Source organism: Histoplasma capsulatum, assembly GCF_000150115.1.
Source record: "Histoplasma capsulatum G186AR genomic scaffold supercont2.9, whole genome shotgun sequence".
Taxonomy (NCBI): domain Eukaryota; kingdom Fungi; phylum Ascomycota; class Eurotiomycetes; order Onygenales; family Ajellomycetaceae; genus Histoplasma; species Histoplasma capsulatum.
Genome location: NW_025544809.1, coordinates 36,134 through 52,110, shown reverse-complemented (window position 1 = coordinate 52,110; position 15,977 = coordinate 36,134). Strand labels below are relative to the sequence as shown.

Below are 15,977 nucleotides of genomic sequence, written 5' to 3'. Positions count from 1 at the left end.
CTTAATCCCCACGCCCGGTATGACCACATGAATTGAAATCTTGCAGCCATAATCCCGTTTAAGCAAATGAGCACTGAAGCGGTTGGATGGGGCATATGCATGTAACTGAGAGGCTCACACATTCATAATATTCTACTTGAGAGAGGCGCAATAGACCACCAATTTATTGATATTACATTTTTTTCTTACAATGCCCTCCCTCACAGGTAAAGACATCCGTTCGGATAGTGAAATCCCTTCTCAATATTGTCACAACTGGAGAGCTAACAGAAACTCACACACTAGAGGCAGATACTATTCGTATCCTAGTTTCAACAGACAATCATGTTGGGTACAACGAGCGCGACCCAGTTCGCGGGGATGACAGCTGGAGAAGCTTCCATGAAGTAATGTGTCTGGCCAAAGAGCGGGACGTGGATATGGTTCTCCTGGCCGGCGATTTGTTCCACGAGAACAAACCATCCAGAAAGTCCATGTATCAGGTCATGCGGTCTCTGCGGATGAACTGTTTTGGTGACAAGCCGTGCGAACTGGAAATGCTGAGCGATGCAAGCGAGAATTTCCAGGGGGCATTTAACCATGTCAACTACGAAGACATGGATATCAATGTTGCTATCCCAGTGTTTTCGATACATGGCAACCATGATGATCCCTCTGGTGAAGGCCATTTGGCTGCACTCGATATACTACAAGTCTCCGGTCTAGTTAATTACTACGGTCGTACTCCAGAGTCAGATAATATCCAAGTGAAGCCAGTCCTCCTTCAAAAAGGCCGAACGAAGTTGGCTCTCTACGGTATGAGTAACGTACGAGATGAGCGTCTTTTTAGAACTTTTCGAGACGGGAAAGTGAAATTCTTTCGGCCATCTCTTCAGAAATCAGACTGGTTCAACCTAATGAGCGTGCACCAAAACCATCACGCACATACGGAAACGGGTTACCTTCCGGAAAACTTCTTGCCCGATTTTCTTGACCTTGTTATCTGGGGTCATGAGCACGAGTGTATTATTGAACCCCGTTTAAACCCAGAAACAAATTTCCATGTTATGCAACCAGGTTCTTCAGTGGCCACGTCGCTAGTGCCCGGAGAGGCAATCCCCAAACAAGTCGCGATTCTCAGTATTACGGGCCGTGAATTCAAGGTCGATCCAATTCGACTCAAAACCGTCCGGCCTTTTGTTACGAGAGAAATCGTTCTCCATGAAGAAAAAGAGGCACAGAGATTGGCAAAGAAGGAGAATAACCGAACAGAACTGACCCGTTTTCTTATGAGCATCGTCGAAGAGCTAATTGAGGAAGCGAAGAATGATTGGATTGAGGCACAAGAGGAGGTGGATCATGAGGAACTCGAAATCCCACTACCTCTAGTTCGTTTGAGAGTGGAGGTTTCAACTCCCGGTGGAGGCAGCTTTGATTGCGAAAATCCTCAAAGGTTTTCTAATAGGTTCGTTGGCAAAGTTGCCAATGTCAATGATGTTGTCCAATTTTATCGAAAAAAGAAAGCCGTCATAGCGCTGCGTCGCGGTGAGATAGAGGCACCGGATGAAGCGGCTATTTCGCACCTCTCCTCGCTGGATACAGTCAAAGTAGAAAAGCTTGTTCGGGAGTTCCTAGCTGCTCAGTCTCTTACCATATTACCCCAAAATTCATTTGGAGATGCCGTCTCCCAGTTTGTTGACAAGGACGACAAACATGCGATGGAAATGTTTGTGAATGAGTCGCTAGAGAGTCAAATAAAACATCTCCTAGCACTTGACCAGGAACAAGATGATGACGAAATAGATTATGGGGACGGAGAAGGACAGAGCGTCATTCAAGCTGCGATGGATAAATACCGAGCGCAGCTGGAGGACATGTTTGCCAAAGGCACCCAGCGACGTACTCGCGGACAGAGAAAATTCAAGCCGAAGCCCAGTGGTTGGGACAGTGAGTTTGATGGGCCTTGGGAAGACCAACCTGGCGCCCTAATCATCTCGGATAATGAAGCCGATGAAGATGTGGATGAGAACGCTTCTCCCCGGAGAGGGGCTGCAACCTCCACGGGACGAGGCAGAGGTCGAGGAGGCAGCACCTCGAGGGGATCTACATCGCGAGCTACAAATGCGCGCAAAAAAGCTTCCCCCGCTCCCGCTCCCGCTCCCCGTCCTGCTCCCAGCACTAAAACTCGCACCAGTCGTTATCAAACCATATTGGATCAAGATGAAGAGGATGAGGAAGGAGATGCAGTTATGCTAGACGACATCAATGAAGATGAAGAGGGTGACCCCGACTCTCTATTCGTTCGACAAACTCCTGCTCCGGGTGAGACTAGATCAGCATCATCCGCGACAAGCCGCACACGGAAGCAAACCAACGCATCGTCCACGGTCACTACGACCGCAACGAGAAAACCTTCCACTCGAGGCTCTGCAGCTACCAGGTCCAAACCGCCGCCGAAATCCACCCTGTCACAGGCAAGCGAGAGTCAAACACTGAAAGGCACCGGTGCAAGTTCTCTGGCTAGCAAGCGACCTCGTCGAGCTACGACAAGTCGGACAACGACGAGCGTCAGTGTCCTAAGCGATGATATTGAAGATGACGATGACGATGCGTTTGATCCTGCACCCCCTATAAGTAGTCTACGGAATTCTAGAAGGAGGTAACCACGCACGTTCCCATTTCACTACTCACATGTTGTTTTTAGAACTGCGTCGCATTCATTCATTCTATATAGGATACCGCAAAAAAGTGTAAAGACGCGATATTGCAGCGAGAAAAACATATGTATATAATCTGTTAAGCAGAAACTATTTTATCTACAGCTTGCCCCTTCCCAAAAAGTTCACCGGGATCTCAACCCACCTCGCCCGCAAATACTCCCCCACAAAGATTCCACCACATTCTTCCCCAAAAAGTTCACCGCCCGCGTCACGCCGACACCACGATCCAACAAGTTGCGGAACAGGAAATGCACCGCGAGCAACTCAGGAAACTCAGAACCGTTCAATGCTCATGGTCCCATTCCCCCGGCCCATTCCCCCGCCCAACAAACTCTGCACCTTTTCAATTGACAACAGCGTTCTTGGCCATAAGAATTCATCCTCGTGTCTCACCCACCCAAGATCCGCAGTTCGCGTCAGAACCCTTATGGCCCGAACGGCCGTGCACAATCCAGCCCAGAGGTCCGCGCATCGTCAGGCCAAAGTCTGTCGCCAGGCTGTCGGGATACGCCGTTACTGGCTGTGACAGTTGTGGTGGGGAGGGGCCAGATCTTCGTGGGGGGTGGCGGGGCGATGTCGAGTGGTTTTTTTTTTTTTTTTTTTTTTTTAAATTCCCGTAGAGCTAGGGGAGGTGTGCTTGGTGCTTCACGAGGAGAGTTACATAGTGCTCTAATTACACGGGTTTAGGGGACACCTTGGCGCCTCTCTAGATCGAACGTCGCACCAGGATAGCCCTGCATTGACGGGCAGCAACCCGAATCCTATGGCGACTTCAGAAACGACAGCTCGTACGCGGCCACGCGGCCGTCGTCGCCATGTCTATACTCACTGATGATGGTTTCCTTTTTCTATGTTCTGGTGGCTTTCGCGCGTGCATTTCTAGAAGGGTCTCATGCGCTTTTTGTACAGTACCTACCTGTCTGTGGGGAAGTATCAATCTCAGTAGCTCTCTTTCATAAATAATAAGAGATAGCTAATGTAGTCCTTTCTCCTCCTCCTTCTCTGCATATTTCTCCGACCCGGAAGAGGATCTTGGGCAAGACATTGTCGGACCTCGGGATGGAATCGTAATAAGAGATAATAGTGGTGGTGGTAATAATGATGGAGAAAAAGTCACATCATCTGGGACTGACTACTTGTCGGTTAGTTAGTTAGTTAGCAGTAGGCCACTGGGGCAAAAGAGCTCGATCACCGCCTGCACCATGGTGGTTGTATACGCTTTAGTAGAGGGCATGATGAATCACTCAATTCAATCCCTCCAACAGTTAGTTACCTCGTGTGGGAATCTGTGTGCGCTTCGCACTTCGTACATCTATATTTACAGAGAGAATGTTATAGCTATATAGACATGATGAATAATAATAAATAATATATTATATTATGATAAAAGGAAAAAAAAAAAAGAAAGTCGACCATCCCATTCAGCGCGGTGGGTGTGCAGCGGCGGTGTGATCTGGTGCCGCCATCGCCGGGGGGCCCGGTCTCTGCAGAATCGCTTCCCTCGAGGGTACGGGCCAGGGCTTAGCGCACCGACAGCCGGTCGTGGACTACTCGCACGAGTGCGGGAGAAGAAGTTGCCCCGTGAAGGACAAAATCTCGCGACCCGGCGATTCGAACCAGGCACCAAGTCCGCTGTTTGGGGGATCAGGTGACCCCCAAGCCACACACACCTCGCGGATGCGGGAGGTCTCCCTTCGGCCATGACAGCTGATGTTTGGTGGGGGACAGTCCTGGAGTGGTATATATTACTAACCCGTGGGTCATGGATCATGGAGCTGTCTCTTATCCGAGGCTACCTGTAACACTAACTAACCCCTCACGAGAAGAAGTAGGAAAGCAGCGTCTGCAACGGGGATGCAAGAGGATCAGACGGGGAGACTGAATGCATATAATGTTAGTTATCAATAATGTATTCGCGATAACTCACCATACCAATCAAGACTGGCTTTATATAACGATAATCTTCTGCGGCCACCCGCGGCAGGATGCGGGAAGAGGGAAACAAGAAGAGGCAGGTTCCTGTAGCTTGAGCAAGTAGTTCTACCGAGTAGTTCCACCAAGGAGTGACATACCATGGACGGGCCCATGGCTGGCTGGACCCTGTTTCTTCGCCGATTCTTCCCCGATTCCCTCGTTTCCTGAAGCTTGTGTCTCCCCCCGCAGCGGGACCGGGGGCCAATGTCTGACTCGGGGGTTGAGACCCTGGGGTTGGGGTTGAGACTTCCAACCTGAAATTCGGTGCTGGATAGCTGCTGGCTGGGTGATTTGCTGCTCCTGCTCCTATATTGGTACTTCAGGTGGTTGGCCGTGTATTCACTCTCCCCTACCCCACCTCTGCGATCGTCTCCGGGTGCGCGTTTGCTTTCCCTCCACACAGCCCGTGATTGCTTGATTGCTTGACTGATTATATTAGAAGCTTCCTCGCCTCGGGATTTCTCTCTTCTTTCATAATCAGCTTCTTCTGCTTCTTCTACTTTCCCCCCTTACCTTCACGCTTCTATTCCCACTCAGCTAGTATCCTCCCTCATCCATCCCATGGCTCTCTCCCAGCAAATCACTACCCCGACCTGCACCTACGAGCAGCCCCTCGGCCTGTGAGTCCTCCCTTGGGAATTTTAACACACACACACACACGTATATATATATACATATACATATATAGCTGACTGCCTTGCAAGCTTCATCAACAACGAGTTCGTCAAGGGCGTCGACGGCCGCTGCTTCGAGACCATTAACCCCCACAACGAGAAACCCATCGCTGCCGTCCACGAGGCCACCGAGAAGGACGTCGATGTCGCTGTCGCTGCTGCCCGGGCCGCCTTCAACGGGGCCTGGAAGCATGTCACCCCGACTAACCGGGGCCGCATGCTTATCAAGCTGGCTGACCTGATGGAACAGCACTGCGACGTCCTCGCTGCCATCGAAGCCCTCGACAACGGCAAGGCCTACTCCATCGCCAAGATCGACGTCGCCAACTCTGCCGCTTGCATCAGGTACTACGGTGGTTGGGCCGATAAGATCCACGGCAAGGTCATCGACACCGACCCGGAATCCTTCAACTACACCCGCCACGAGCCCATTGGGGTCTGTGGCCAGATCATCCCTTGGAACTTCCCCTTGCTCATGTTCGCCTGGAAAATCGGCCCCGTCATCGCCACCGGAAACACCGTCATCCTCAAGACCGCGGAACAGACCCCGCTCTCCGCCCTCTATACCGCCAAGCTCATCGTCGAGGCGGGCTTCCCTCCAGGAGTCATCAACATCCTCTCCGGTTTCGGCCGCACCGCCGGTGCTGCCATCGCCGCCCACATGGACATTGACAAGATTGCCTTCACGGGCTCCACCGTGGTCGGTCGCCAGATCCTCCAGGCCGCTGCCAAGAGTAACCTCAAGAAGGTCACGCTCGAACTGGGCGGCAAGAGCCCCAACATCGTCTTCAACGACGCGGATATCGAGAACGCCATCTCTTGGGTCAACTTTGGTATCTACTTCAACCACGGCCAGTGCTGCAGTGCCGGCAGCCGCATCCTGGTCGAGGAGGGCATCTACGACACCTTCCTCGAGCGCTTCAAGGCTCGTGCCCAGCAGAACAAGGTCGGCGACCCGTTCCACAGCGATACCTTCCAGGGTCCCCAGATCTCCCAGGTCCAGTTCGACCGCATCATGGGCTATATTCAGGACGGCAAGGCCTCCGGCGCCAAGGTCGAGATTGGCGGCGAGCGCCTGGGGAACCAGGGCTTCTACATCCAGCCAACCATTTTCAGCAACGTCACGGAGGACATGAAGATCGTCAAGGAGGAGATCTTTGGACCCGTCTGCTCCGTGCAGAAGTTCAAGAATGAAGAGGAGGCTATCGACATTGCCAACAACACGTCATACGGTTAGTCTTCTTTATCCTGCTCTCTTTACTGCTTTCGCTTCCTTCTCTTCTGATATGTCACTGACGATCGAGCTTAGGTCTTGCCGCTGCCGTCCACACCACGAACCTCAACACCGCCATCCGTGTCTCCAACGCACTGAAGGCTGGGTGAGTATTCTTTCCCCCGGTTTCTTCCATCTCCTGGGTGAACAAAACTAATAACTCCTCTCAGTACCGTCTGGGTCAACAACTACAACATGATCTCTTACCAAGCTCCTTTCGGCGGTTTCAAGGAGAGCGGTCTCGGCCGTGAATTGGGAGGTAAGCTTTGTTTTTCCCTTTTTTTTTTCTTTCTTCTTCTTTTTCACTTTGTTTAAAAAGAATAAAAAATTCTCCCTTCTGAAAATGGGCCCTGTCTCACACCCTTGCCTCTTTTTAGAATACGCACTCGACAATTACACTCAAATCAAATCCGTCCGCGTTCGCCTGGGTGATGCGCTTTTCGGTTAGGTAGTATGTTCAGGGTAAGCGGGGGAGTGACTTAGTTAACTAGTTGTATAACGTTATGATTTAATTATTCAGCTGACATATTCTGTACACGGGGAGTGGTTCTTTTCTTTTCTTTATTCCTAATTTTATTTTTGTTTAGCCTTCCATGTTCTGTCAATGGTGCATTTGTTCAAGGTTGCTAGCGGCTAGTCTCGGAGGGTTCTTCCCCAACTCAAATATCGTCTTACATCAGTAAATGTATGCAGGCGTATTCTTCTTCTTTTTCCCTTTCATTTTCGGGCATTCTGCTTCTCGTTTTGTGGAATGTGGGTTTTTTCCCCAAAATATTGAACATGGTTTTTAAAAAGCCGCGGCAGTGCTTGAAACCTGTAGAACCCGGAAACCACAGTACCCCGCATTGAAACTACATCCATGTCCCGCAAGCTTAAGCGGTTTAGCCACCTCGAATCCCAACCTACAGTGTAGTTAGTTCTCTTGAACGAAAACCAGAGAGTTGGTCGTAAACACGCTTGAGCAAACTAATACCAACATGCCCTGGAATATCATCTCTTCTTCCTTCTCCCTCCTCTTCTACTTGCCGATCGCCACCCCACATCTGCGTGGCGGAATTGGACCATCTGCCTAGGTAAACCAACTAATTTTTCTACTGCGTGGTCCGAATGACACCCCGTTAACAACCGCCGTTCTTATGCGAGAGAAAGAGAGAGAGAATGTTAACCTTGCTTTCATTCTATTGGAACTGAGGTTTCGGATTCGAACGATTTCATGGGTTCAGGTTGCGACCATGCTCATAAAGCCATGGAACCTTCCTTGCGCCTTGGCTATATTACTGTTACAGGCGATGGATGGCGTTAGCCAACCTTGCGTCTCGGGGTAAAAGGCTGGCGACATTTGTTCAAGAGGAGGATGCGAGAGTCTCTTAAGAAGGGGAAAACCATGGAGATTTTTATATTTTTTTGTTTATTTCACGTTTATATCGACTCTGCTGAATAGATAGATACATCCAAAGGGCTTGGTTTGAAGGAATGAGGGGGTTAACCATAACCCGATTCTGCATGTAAAAAGCGATGTCGAGGGGGGAAAAAGCGAAATACTAATCTCTAATATGAAGCGGACCGTGCGAGAAAGGAAATGTCCATCCCGAACGATGCTTGGGATGGTATGTGATGTTAGGAACATATGAAGTCATGATTTTCTTTTAAACCGCGGGAGACGGTATACATCTTCATAGACATCTCTTCCTCTGTATGTCTGTGGAACTAGAGCAGATCACATCCAAGTAGGGGCACAAATCCAAAAGCATGCTTTGCAGCGGATGGGCGGATCTGGCTTGTATACTGGCTTTGTATATACAGTGAACGGGAAAGGAAAAACTATATATTGTAAAATAGAAAATTTAAAGCTCGAGAAGTGTGTGGGTGCTCAAAACTGGAAAATGAGGTAAGAGTAGAAGAAAACAGAAGACGGAAGTAAATAACAAGGGCATCGCTTCATCAAAAAGTTCAAAAGCCAAGGAGAAAAAACGACGGGGACAAAGGTATAAGGAAATCTACAAGAAATACTCACTCTTCCCGGGCCTCACATTGGGCACATGTCTCATATCGTCCGGCACCTCCGAAAATAGTTTGAACATCGGCTTCAGGTCCTCGCGTATTTCGCACACTGATGCCATGTTACCACACCGGTAGCAGTAATTCGGCGCGCTCCATACGGTCACCACGTTCTGCTTCTGGAAGTGATATTTGTAGCCCTCATTTACGAGCTGGTGGGCGCGCGCTATCAGCGTTAGGTCATTCACTTGGCAAAATTCCTCCGCTACTTTGTCACCAAATAACCAGCCTAGATAAAAAGAATTTGGAAATTTGGATGTCAATCAATCGTTCTCTCTGACGAGCGTGTGGATGCATGTATACGAAGATGTGATTTAGAAACATACCAGCGCCCCTTGGGCTCACCGCCCACGTCTCTACGTCGTCCGGGTCCGACCAGACGAGATCGCAGAAGGCACCTTCATGTGGGATCTCTTGGGCCCTGGCAACAACGCGCACCTGGTCCAGCGTGCGAATCTCTGGACTTAGGCCGCCATGTACGCAGAGTACCTTCCCATCCACTATGGCCCCGAGGGTCATAAAATCAAACACCTGGCAGCAGGCTTTCCATACGGAGGCGTTGCCATATTTCTGAAAACATTCTTCGTAAAATCCGTAAACTTGAGTGATCTGCCGTGATTCGTGGTTGCCCCGGACGAGCGTAATTTTGTCTGGGAACCTAATTTAATTCAACAAAATGAAATTTTCTCACTGTCAGCGATATTTTGGGATAGATAAATAAATAAATCCGTCAGATAATGGGAAAGGGATACGGACTTGGCCTTTAAACAAAGCAATAAGGTCAACGTCTCCAAACTAAAATATCCTCTATCCACGTAGTCCCCCAAAAATATAAAATTCCCGCTGGGCATGCTGTTCAATTGTGATGTGTCCCCTGACTTATCATCTGGGGGAGAAGAAGGTCCGCTCTCATCTGCGTCGCCAGTATTCGCGCCGTCGACATTTTGCCTGATCTTCTTCCTTAATTTCGGATCTGTGATGGAGGATGGTGGCTCGATATTATCTGACGTGATAATAGTTGGTGGGGCCGTTGGAGATTCAATATTGCTGTCATTCGGCATGCCGCCTGCAACGCGGAAAAGCTCGAGTAGGTCATAGAATTGGCCGTGAATATCGCCGCATATTGTTACTGGGGCGGAAACCGGCTGGATGTTTGACTCTGCAGATTGAAGTGGGGTTTAGCAGCAATTCCGTAGTGACTGTGATCCTTTCTCTCAACGAGATAAGTAGGGAAACTCGGGATATGAACCTTCCATCATGAATTCCTTGACAATCTCACATAGCTGCTTCATATGATGTTCTGAGAGATATTTGCAATCTTTTGCTGCTTCAAGCCACTCGTCTGGGCCAGCGTTTCTCTTCAACCTGGCCGGGCCTGGCTGAGGAACGGATTTGTTTACCATCCCGGACTTAGATATCAATTTATTTTAAAAAACAAAATAGGATTATGGTGTTTCGTAATTCAGCAGAGTGTATTCTTCGATTTGCATTTGCGCGGCGGGAGTTCAAGTGGGTAAACTGCATCCAAGGTTATCAACCAGCCAGGCGATCATTCACTCAAGTGGTTCGCCCAAGGAATAAAGAATTGTCCGTATATCGTGGAGTGCATAGATAAATGGCTGGTTAAAAGATGATGTGAGTCTGGATCAAGCGAGCTGACAAGTATCACGGGTCTCCTGGCGGTGGGATTGGTAACTTACGTCACTGTTGTTACACCTTCGGTACGACGTAACTAGAGGTTATACAAGCATCAGCAACGTGGTATGGGCATGTATTTTTTGAATCTTGCGCGTAGGTCACTACATGTGTTTTGTACCCGTACATAGACAGATATCTTTGTGTATTGTGTAGTTCTATAGACATAGTAGACACCTTTCCTTTTCAGTCAATACGGATCTAATAAATTTGAATTTTTTATCTTCATAGCTCTCCCTCACATGACACTCAAATATCCGCAACACATAGGTAGTTAGTTGTGTATATGTAAAGATTTAAGATGAGTGATGTTGGAATCTCTTCGTGACCGAAGGGTAAATTGTGATTTATTTTACACATACGGCCATACAACATGAACGATGAGGAGAATGAAGTGTCTATCAAAAAGGTAAAATCGGGAAGTAATGTAGTATAGAGCCAGGAATCGAAATCAGGCCTCAGTCCTCCCTCTCAATCCTTCAACAACTGGTCCTGCAATAACTCACGTGCAGTCTTTCGTTCCTCGGGAAGCCATTTTAACACGGAGCGGATAAAGCGGAGAAATAAATAATTCCTTCTCTTGCCCGTCATATGAACTTCGGCATTCTCGAGAGAGCATCCTGTCGGTATGTCTACGGAGTCGTTCTCGGAGCCCATTTCCCTGTTTATTTCCCGCCGCTCCATTAAACGGGTATATAGTTTAGCCCAAAAGTACATGGGGTTATAAAGGAGCGGGGATCAGTTGGACTGAGCTTGTGTCTCTTTTAGGGCCCTTTCTTTATCTTGGCCTTTTCATGGAGGCTCTCACCTGTTTCGTCAAAGCAATTCTGACAAAACTCACTCCGCACAACAAATTCAGGAGGCGGGGGCCCGAGAAAGGCCACAATTTTGGCCATATGCGTATAGCGACAGCATGTGCCATTTCTATCAACAATGTTGAAGAGATGATCGCTCTCGAGGTGATCCCAAATCTGCCAATAAATGTTAGGAGGTTAATGGAGGGGGGGAGGGGCCAATCGAATAAAGTGAGACGCAGGGTGCTTTTTTCTCCGTGGTTTTGGTTGCCATACCAAATTCGGTACATTCCAAATGTCAACTTTGAAGTCACACGAGATCATGAAAGAGACCTCTGGTGCCCTGCATATATGCGGCTGCGCTTCTCCAATATTTGTGACTTTGTGAAGTTTCCCAATTCTGGCTTCTCCAAAGCCACAGAGGACCCGCGGACCCCAGTTGCTATCTGCAGGATGCCTAGGAGCGCGAGATGTATATACTGTTCTTGTTTTGTCGATGATTTTCCGCGGGGTTGGATCGCGGATCTCGTCCCGGCAGACGGGCCGCTCAGTTCCTGTCCGCGACAGAGAACACGATGTCGGATTTGAGATCTGCTTATTATGTTAACTCGTTGGTTTTAAAAGGGCCTGAATTGAGGCACCAAATTAGAGTAGAGAATTTTTTATTATTACTTGCTTGAAGCTTTGATCAAACATACATGTACGTACATGACATACCTGTATGCGCAATATCCGCCTCCGTATGCAAAAAGTCCAGCGCTGTCAAGGGGTATTGCAACACCAATTTGAGAAGAGTCTTATTTAGCCGTTTGCTTGGAGTTTTACGCATGAACTCCATTGAATTTAGATGCATGCGCCTATGAACCAGGCAAGAAGGTCGTCCATCGGGTTCTGACACTTCAAACATATCATAAATTTGCCGGATATATCGGGTACCATGGTGTGAGGACTTGATTGAGAGGAGGTGTGTATAGACCCGCACATCCTGGTCGTACTTGGAAGCTTCTGTTGTGTAAACTTTGAGGGAGACATCGATGGACCCCAAGAAACATGAGAAACCAACCCATCACGTGTAGCTGACGATTCTGTCGCGAGGGAATTGTAGTTTATAAGATCTAATGGCTGCTAACTGGTTTCATGCAGCGATGCTTGAAATATGATACTATGAAAGGGAGATTAGATGGGCAGAAAAGTTGAAGAAATAGGTGCATAGGAAGTCATAACCAAGCTTTCCCATAACTTGGTATTTAGAATTAAAAATTTCACCAGTACGAACTGGATAGAAGAGCTCTGGCTTGTATAGAGTAGAAGGATATTCTTTCTAATCTGCACAAAGGATCCTTTCAAATGCTTTGATTGGCACTAGTTAGGAATTTAAGTTGTAATATTGGAACTGGCATTAAGTATTTCCATTCCATTTCTCAACAAGATTTCCGGCTGGGTTGTGGTAAAAAGTCAATTTTGCAGTTCTGCGAGGGATCAAGATTGTGCCAAGAAAAATCCGAACCTGTTCAGAAATTTTGAACCTGTGGACGCTTTACAATACTGAGAAGGCTCCCTTTCGCGGAGTTGTCCTTGGTCCAAAAGCGCTTGACTAGAAAACCCTTCAGTGTTGTTGAAACTTTGAATGCCATCATGGTTCAAAGTTGAACAGGTCCAACAACATGATGTACAGCACATGTACAGTTCGATTTGTTAACCCTATTGACTTCAATCAACCTCAAAAACTATTGAGTCATGAGATGTCAACTCCTCTGTACCTTTTGTTGATCAGTGGTTTTACTAATGATCTAACTGTCTAATCTAATCTTCTATCTTAATCCTTACTGTAATGAAAACAAAGACCTGAGAGTGGTGAGTGTATTAGATTTCGGAACCCATTCAACCGTTGCCAGCACATCCTGCACTTCACTAACCGATTCACAGCCCTTCAATTAGATATATACTTATGATCGTGTTTCATCTGCTGCCCAGTTTCTGTGAGGTTACAGCAGATCAAACCTGTTATCACCTACGGGCTGATAGCCCTAAGATCACAGTATCTTTCTTCATAATAATCATCTTATGGAGTCTACCCAGTGTCCCTAAAACGCCGGCCACATCAATGGCTAACTGAGGATCGACATAGCAGAGGTTTCCCTATATGTAAATGCTAGCCACAGCATACAGTCACCTTGGAAGCGTCACTATTCCAACAAATGTTCTGTTAGCAGCTGCGCAGCCGTGAGCAATGAAGGGCAGATAATGTCTTTAGGGTTAGCTTTGTCTTCAAGTTGCTCACTTTTCTGCATCCGTGTTCCATGTAAACACAAATGAGCCGAGGAAAGCCCCAATCAGGATAGAAATGTAAATAAACCCATTGTAATACATTGCGAGGAGCATGATGAAATATGCAAGTCCGAATTGCATCGTGAACAACATAGACTTGGCAGTATGTTGAAGTAGGGACCGCGACAAAGGACGCTTTATTGCGTTGGCTGAGGTCTCGGTCGGAGATTCGAGGCCAGGGGCAGTTTGCTTTGGGCTTGTGATTACTCGTTGCAATCGTCCGGTATAGAAGTTGCTTTTCCCAGCAACGTATCTATCAAATTCATAGCTAGCACGCCGGAGGAATTGTAGGAGCATGACAAGAAGAATGACACCAATGCATGATCCTACAAACATGGCCGTGGAGGTAATTCTCCAATGGGATGAAACGAAACCTGAAGAACAGCCGTGTCAAAGAAAGGGCAGGCGGAAAAAGAAAAGGGAAATGAGTATTCACATAAGAATTGGAGGACTTACAGGCATTCAATACAGTCCAGTTCCAAAGCATCTGCAATAGCCATTAGTGTCTAATCTCCGGCCCATCATGATCAACCAGCAGTGATGTTCAACAAATATATTCAACCAGGACATACAGAAATCTTGCAGCCATTGCCCATTCCACCCATGTGCATTCCACCCATACTGCTGCCCATTTGCATTCCGGACATGTTAGCAGCAGCACTGGGGGTAGGCATTGGTGCCCCGCTTGACATGGACTGCATGTCCATTTTGATTTTAGATTGGCAGAGCAGTCAACAGAAAGCAATGTTCGAGCATCAAGTAGTGAGAAAGATAATGGAGGAGAGTAGCGAAATGTATCAGCTGTATGATGCCATCCTTTATATTATATTTATCTATTGGATTAAACGTTATGACTGGAGGTAGGTGAGTTTATTTGAGCAAAATACTTTAAGATAGCCCTAGAGCAAGCATTAAGGTTTAACGCCCCCCTTCGGGGGTTATATTTATGTAGGTTGTTAATTCGCTCAAATCTTCGCTCAGGGTCAAAGTCTAACGCGGATCTGACAGTTTCAGAGTCAAACTCTACAGGAACTCAGGAACTTAACGGCAAGAATAATTTAGGGAAAATAGGTAAAAGCGGATGCTATCTAATTCTTGAGATGAAATTGGAGGGACTAACAAGCCATCTTGTGAATTTATCCTCAACCTTTATTATATCATTTCCTCATCGTTGTCAGTGTCCTCCGCCACATTTTGCACCGTGATCACGAATTGTGTGTACTTCGGTGTTCTAATGATAGAGCATACACTTAAATGACCCAAATTTTCAGTGGGAAAATTTTCACCCACGGCAAAGTTGATCGCATGTTCAACTTTAGTGCTGTTGCGCATATAGAAACAAGCACTGCGGGCGAGAGGGACTTTACAGGCCTCAAGGATTAGCTAGGTAAAGAGTTATAAGCCTTAAGAATTAGGAACAAAAACATATTGATGTTATCATTCTTTTTCTGTAAATCTACAGATCTGTAGTTACATCTATTATTGTTTTTTAAAAGAAAATAAAGGAGCAGATGTTGGCATCCCTACCTAGGTATCGTTCGCTAGAACGCCATGCGACCACACGCTAGATATCTTCCATCTCCATCAGGTTATGGGCCCTTTGGTGCTTCAAGTGCCGTCAAATGCTTAAAATTTCAATCTAATTATTGATTCTGTGTTCTCTGTGATAGTGGATAAGCTGTTTTGGAGTAGAGTTATCAGATTAAATGCTTTAAAGAGGTCTTCAGCTGTCTCCGTGATCAAGTTATTTTGCAATTATGATACATACAATGTCCCTGGTATGCTTGCTGCCTCTCATATTGCTACAATTAATTGAATTTTGGCATCATGATGTAGATAGATGTCTCTAGTAGGCTTACTGTCTCTTATACATCTTACTGTGTTGCCTTCATAAGTTGCAGGTAACAAGGTCAAAACATGTCTTCTAGTTGAAGGTGTGATTATCTCTAATATCAATAGAAGTCATTGGCCATTCTCACGGTGAGAAGAAGGGTGAGAATCTCACCCTCCTTCATCCATGTATGTGATTAATTCTCTCTCTATTCAATACTATCATTCTATCAACTGCCAAATCGATCCTACTCTATATTTATGAGGTTTGCTGTAAATTCTTTGAAGAATTGACTAGAGTTAACTCCCCACCAGAAGCTACGCCGGTGCTAGAGTCAAGAGCCAGAAGAGTCTGTAAATGGTTGCGCTCATCAAATGGAGCGAAGCGAAGTTTGATTAGAATCGTTTTTATTACAGTGGTAAATTTCAATTAGAGTTTCTTAGATCGCGTGCAGTGGAGACTGATCTTCAACGCTAGGCCACAATTGGCTCAGATACACCCTATTCTGCCCGCCTACCTAACTGTTGGCCCTAGGCTGCCTATTACGGACTAGCGCGCCATATACATATGCCTCAGCTGCCTTCATGCTGATATACAAGCAACTACTTAGACGTCCGTGATATCCGATCAATTGCCAATGGAATATAGAAT

General features: G+C 47.0%; 6 protein-coding genes across 6 annotated transcripts; 2 read left to right on the top strand and 4 right to left on the bottom strand.

The window, feature by feature from the left end:
- Positions 1-190: 190 nt before the first annotated feature.
- HCBG_06245 (double-strand break repair protein mus-23) lies at positions 191-2,642 on the top strand (the record flags this gene model as incomplete). Its single annotated transcript, XM_045433294.1, has 2 exons — positions 191-206; positions 286-2,642. 2 exons carry the CDS (start codon positions 191-193, stop codon positions 2,640-2,642), a joined length of 2,373 nt encoding a protein of 790 aa, XP_045285607.1.
- A 1,030-nt stretch (positions 2,643-3,672) lies between these two features.
- On the bottom strand, positions 3,673-4,401 carry HCBG_06244 (uncharacterized protein; the record flags this gene model as incomplete). The annotated part of the gene is made up of 3 exons (XM_045433293.1): positions 3,673-3,827; positions 3,973-4,011; positions 4,113-4,401. 3 exons carry the CDS (start codon positions 4,399-4,401, stop codon positions 3,673-3,675), a joined length of 483 nt encoding a protein of 160 aa, XP_045285606.1.
- An 831-nt stretch (positions 4,402-5,232) lies between these two features.
- On the top strand, positions 5,233-7,183 carry HCBG_06243 (aldehyde dehydrogenase; the record flags this gene model as incomplete). The annotated part of the gene is made up of 5 exons (XM_045433292.1): positions 5,233-5,293; positions 5,378-6,579; positions 6,657-6,726; positions 6,791-6,879; positions 6,998-7,183. The coding sequence occupies 5 exons, from the start codon at positions 5,235-5,237 to the stop codon at positions 7,066-7,068; spliced, it is 1,491 nt and encodes a 496-aa protein (XP_045285605.1).
- Positions 7,184-8,617: 1,434 nt separating this feature from the next.
- On the bottom strand, positions 8,618-11,030 carry HCBG_06242 (serine/threonine phosphatase; the record flags this gene model as incomplete). Its single annotated transcript, XM_045433291.1, has 6 exons — positions 8,618-8,907; positions 9,005-9,336; positions 9,435-9,837; positions 9,928-10,057; positions 10,379-10,410; positions 10,880-11,030. 6 exons carry the CDS (start codon positions 11,028-11,030, stop codon positions 8,618-8,620), a joined length of 1,338 nt encoding a protein of 445 aa, XP_045285604.1.
- A 457-nt stretch (positions 11,031-11,487) lies between these two features.
- On the bottom strand, positions 11,488-11,996 carry HCBG_06241 (protein kinase; the record flags this gene model as incomplete). The annotated part of the gene is made up of 2 exons (XM_045433290.1): positions 11,488-11,758; positions 11,866-11,996. 2 exons carry the CDS (start codon positions 11,994-11,996, stop codon positions 11,488-11,490), a joined length of 402 nt encoding a protein of 133 aa, XP_045285603.1.
- An 897-nt stretch (positions 11,997-12,893) lies between these two features.
- HCBG_06240 (high affinity copper transporter) lies at positions 12,894-14,252 on the bottom strand (the record flags this gene model as incomplete). The annotated part of the gene is made up of 5 exons (XM_045433289.1): positions 12,894-13,306; positions 13,335-13,353; positions 13,449-13,869; positions 13,952-13,982; positions 14,068-14,252. The coding sequence occupies 5 exons, from the start codon at positions 14,200-14,202 to the stop codon at positions 13,175-13,177; spliced, it is 738 nt and encodes a 245-aa protein (XP_045285602.1).
- Between the last annotated feature and the right edge of the window lie 1,725 nt (positions 14,253-15,977).